General features: G+C 53.9%; 1 protein-coding gene across 1 annotated transcript; it reads right to left on the reverse strand.

The window, feature by feature from the left end:
• CEBPD (CCAAT enhancer binding protein delta) lies at positions 1-1727 on the reverse strand. Its single transcript, XM_034762896.1, has one exon. It carries the CDS (start codon positions 1496-1498, stop codon positions 560-562), a length of 939 nt encoding a protein of 312 aa, XP_034618787.1. The 5' UTR covers positions 1499-1727; the 3' UTR covers positions 1-559.
• Positions 1728-4195: the final 2468 nt, after the last annotated feature.

The following is a 4195-nucleotide window of genomic DNA, read 5'->3' on the forward strand; positions in this document are numbered from 1 at the left end:
TGATTAAAAATGCTTTTTTATTCTTAGAAATGCTGTAAAAATTGATATAAAAGGTTGAGCATGCTCAGTCTTTTTCCTCCTACTATCTACAGTATAAAGGGTTTTTGAATCATTTTTACAAATGTACCATAGCTGCATCAATATGAATAAAATGTAGAAAAAGAAGAAAAACGACTGTTACAAAAATAATTTAACGGGAAAACCACAAAAGTTTAGCTTTTTTTCCCTTTCTCGCTCGCTCTCTCTCTATATATATATAATTTTTTTTGCAAGTTCGGCGGTTAAAGACCCAGGCCGAGCCCAATCTTGCTACAACATTCAAAAGAAACTGAAACCCAGCACAATTTCACTCTTGTTTCTTCCTCTCTCCCTTAATGCCGCTTAGGGAGCCGACGGGAGCCGAGCAGCAGCAGCAGCAGCGGCCCCTCCGCAGTCCTGAGGCACTGTCCCCGCCGCAGGTAGGCCAGTCCTGGCTCTGCAGCGCCGGCTGCTCCGTGTAGGTCTCTGAGGTATTGGTAGGCTAAGGCAGTCACAGTCCCTCGAGTCCCTGCCCACAGGGTTACCGACAGTCGGTGCCCGAGCCGGGCTGCAGGAAGGAGGCGCCAGGCAGCTGCTTGAAGAAGTGCCTGAGGCTGGTCAAGTCCCGGCTCAGCTGCTCGATCTTCTTGTGCAGCTTCTCGTTCTCGGCCGACAGCTCCAGCAGCTTCTGCTGCATCTCCTGGTTGCGGCGCTTCGCCTTGTCGCGGCTCTTGCGCACGGCGATGTTGTTGCGCTCCCGGCGCTGCCGGTACTCGGGGCTGAACCTGTCCACCCACTTCTTGCCGCTCCGCTCCTTGCCCGCCGGCTGCCCCTGCCCGCAGGAGGAGGAGGACGAGGGGGACCTGGTGCTGCAGCTGGACGGCGAGCTGCTGCCCGCGGGCTCGGGCGAGGTGGGCGGCGTGGGCTGCCCGCTCAGGTTCATGATGGTCTGGGCGCAGGTGGCGACCTGCGAGGGCAGCAGCGAGGAGGAGAGGTCCCTGTCGCTCCAGTCCGGCTCCCGCTTCAAGGCGGCCCGCGGGGCGGAGGAGGAGCCCGGCCGGGGCTCGCCACACAGCAGGGCGCCGCCGAAGTCCTTAGCGGGGTCGCGGCCCGCCGGCGGTAGGTACTCGCCGTAGTCACCGCCCCGCTCCGCCTTGTGGTTGCTGTTGAAGAGGTCGGCGAAGAGCTCGTCGTTGCACAGCTCCAGGTTGGGCACCGCCGACATGGAGTCGATGTAGGAGCTGAAGTCGATGGCGCTCTCGTCCTCGTACATGGCCGGGGCGGCGGCGCTCAGCTCGGCCAGGCTGCTGCTGCCGCCGCCGCCCCCCTGCTCCTCGGCGCTCATGCCGCCGCTCCCGGGCTTGCAGGAGGGGCTCAGCCCGCCGCCGCCCGCCTTAGTGTCGTAGAAGTTGGCCGGCTCCAGGGACCAGTTCCTGTAGCATGCCGGGGAGTCCAGGCTGTACAGCGCGGCGGCGCTCATCGGAGAGCGGGCAGGGGCTGCACAGGAGTTACAGGGGCTCGGGCTCCGCAGCAGGTGAGTGGTTCCCGCTCCGCTGTCAGGCTGGGCTGGAGGCTGCTGCTGGGCTCTCTCTGGCCGGCGCCTTCCCCGCGAAGCAAGCGGCGGAGTGTCACGCTGGGTCCGCCCAGGCCGGTGCAGACGAAGAGTTAGTTCGAGGTCGGGGGCAGCAAGTCTAAACCTGGGAGCCGCCGCCTGCCCCGCTTTTATACAGCCCCGGCCCCGCCCCCTGCCCCAGTGACGGGGAGAGAGTGTTACTGGAATCCCTCGGGCCCCGGGGCGGTGCAGCGCGAGGGGAGGGGTCTGCCCTGCGCCGCTGCCGGGGGGCGACACAGCGGGGGCCGGGGAGCAGCGTAACCTAGATCTTAGGCTGTGCCTCGTAAATCTTTGCTGCAGCAGCAAGTGGGGGTGGTAGGGCTGCTTCCGCCACAGAGCCAGAGCCCGTGCAAGCTCCGCTGGCTGCTGCTGGGAACGCGCCTGTGGTGCCAGTGCCTAGGACAGGCGGCAGGACTTGCTGTTCTCATTCCCACCTTCCTGTTTATCGGAGTTTGCGCTGCTCGGGTTCCTGGGAAGGGGGTGGGGGCGAGAAACCACTTGCCCTGAAACAGACACGCACAATGCACGTGGGCTGCAAACGTTCCCCCTGGGCAGGACCAGGGTAACTGTTCAGCCCAAGAGCAGCGCCAATTGAGAGCCAGAAGCGAGCGGCTGAGGCAGAGCGTAGCTGAGTCGAGGACTCCCGTGGTTGCCAGGGCTGGAGCTGGGTTACAGCCTGCCGAGGAGAAGCTGACCTTCACCCGGGGGTTGCCTAGTGAGGCGGTGGCGAGCGGTACTTCGCCTGTTGCACCTGAATCTGTGCGTACCTCGCAGTTTGTGTAGTGCAATGATCGGCTTCAGACACGGTTTAGCGGGAAACTACGCCTGGCCGATTAATCCCCCCCCACCCCACCCCACCCCCATATCAAGGCTCCGCTCCTGTGCAGCCGCTGTCTTTTCTAAACGTGCTCCGCTCAGCTCACACTTACGTTCTAGCAGTGCCGTGCTGCACGTTGGAGTTTTGATAGGTTAAGTGGCACGTACACACTGCATGAAGCAGTCGGGGGGGGGGGGGTAGTCTTGTGCTGTTTGTTTGACCATGTGCTAGATTTTAGCACCATAGAAAATACTTTCTCTGCATTCAAAACCACGAAGTGATTTGCCTCCTTGGTACACATTGCCCTCTTGTGGCTGACTAGTGTATATTTTTGTATCTGTCAGCTCAGACTACAATGTAGGTCACTTAAAAAAAAGGCAGCGGGGATGTTATACTGCCACCCACAGCCACGCAAGAGAACGCACTGGTGCCCAGGTTCCTAGTTACGGTCTTTAAGCAATCACTCACATTGTAGGCTAATGAGAAGTGTTTTCCTAGAGGTAAGTCGTGAATAATGTAAACAGTGAAAATGTAAAGTGTGCTGCTTTAACAATACAGTCATTTCTCTGTTTCATTTTGAAGAGACGCTGTAGAATTACAACAATGGTTTGCGAGGTTTTGATGCCAATGTTTAGTGTCTGCACAGCCTTGTGAGACCGGGTTGCATCTGGTGACACTATAAAAATAACACTCCAAATAAATAGTTAATCTGGGTTTCCTAGCAAGGAAGAAATGACCAAAAAAAACCAAAACACTTTTAAGTATAACTGACCTGAAAACTGAATTGTATGTGCTATAGCCAAGCATTTGTGGGCATTGAAAATGCCCCTATCCTTTCCCAAAGATTCCAATACAGTAATACACCTTCCAGCATTCTCAGCAGGAGCCCTTATGACAAGGGTTTTATGCCAGTTCACAGTCACTAACACATTGGGGGAAGGGGTGTCTGATACCATGACCTCAGGGGCGAAACCCAATCTAGTTTAATAAGAGTTTTGCTTGAGCAATCACTACAGGATTGGGCACATACAGAAAGGCTTGTCTTCCTAAATACCTACCTCTAAAAGTGGATATTATCACCACACAGGTTTATAGAACTGTTGCTGTGGGCTTTTAAGCGGCTGCCGCCTCCCCAAAAAGAGAATTTGATGGCAGCAGTGAACAAAGTATTCCGCTTGCTCTGAAACAAACATTTTGAGATCTTCCAGGGTGAAAGGTACTGTAAAAACATAAAAAGAACGAGGAGTACTTGTGGCACCTTAGAGACTAACAAATTTATTTGAGCATTTGTTAGTCTCTAAGGTGGCCCAAGTACTCCTCGTTCTTTTTGCTGATACAGACTAACACGGCTACCCCTCTGAAACCTGTAAAAACATAGTCATTAAAAGAACAGGGGTACTTGTGGCACCTTAGAGACTAACAAATTTATTAGAGCATAAGTCATTAAACATTCTTTATGTAACTAATTATTAGACTCAGAAATTTTTGGTGGTGGGGAAGCTAATAAAAACACTATTAGAATTTAGGAAATCTTCCCCCTGGTTTGTAGTCTAGTTTTGTTAAATGAATACCACCTCCATCATTCATATTGTCTGGAGGAGTGCATACCAGTGCTTGCTTGACATTTTGATGGATACTCTCTTCACCTTTTGACCTGGCACACTGCCAAAGTCACTCTGCAATGTAAATGAGTGTAGAAACTACAACTTTTTCCAATGGAGACTTTAAAGAGGAATCAGTATATATTT

Source organism: Trachemys scripta, chromosome 2 (assembly GCF_013100865.1).
Source record: "Trachemys scripta elegans isolate TJP31775 chromosome 2, CAS_Tse_1.0, whole genome shotgun sequence".
Taxonomy (NCBI): Eukaryota; Metazoa; Chordata; order Testudines; family Emydidae; genus Trachemys; species Trachemys scripta.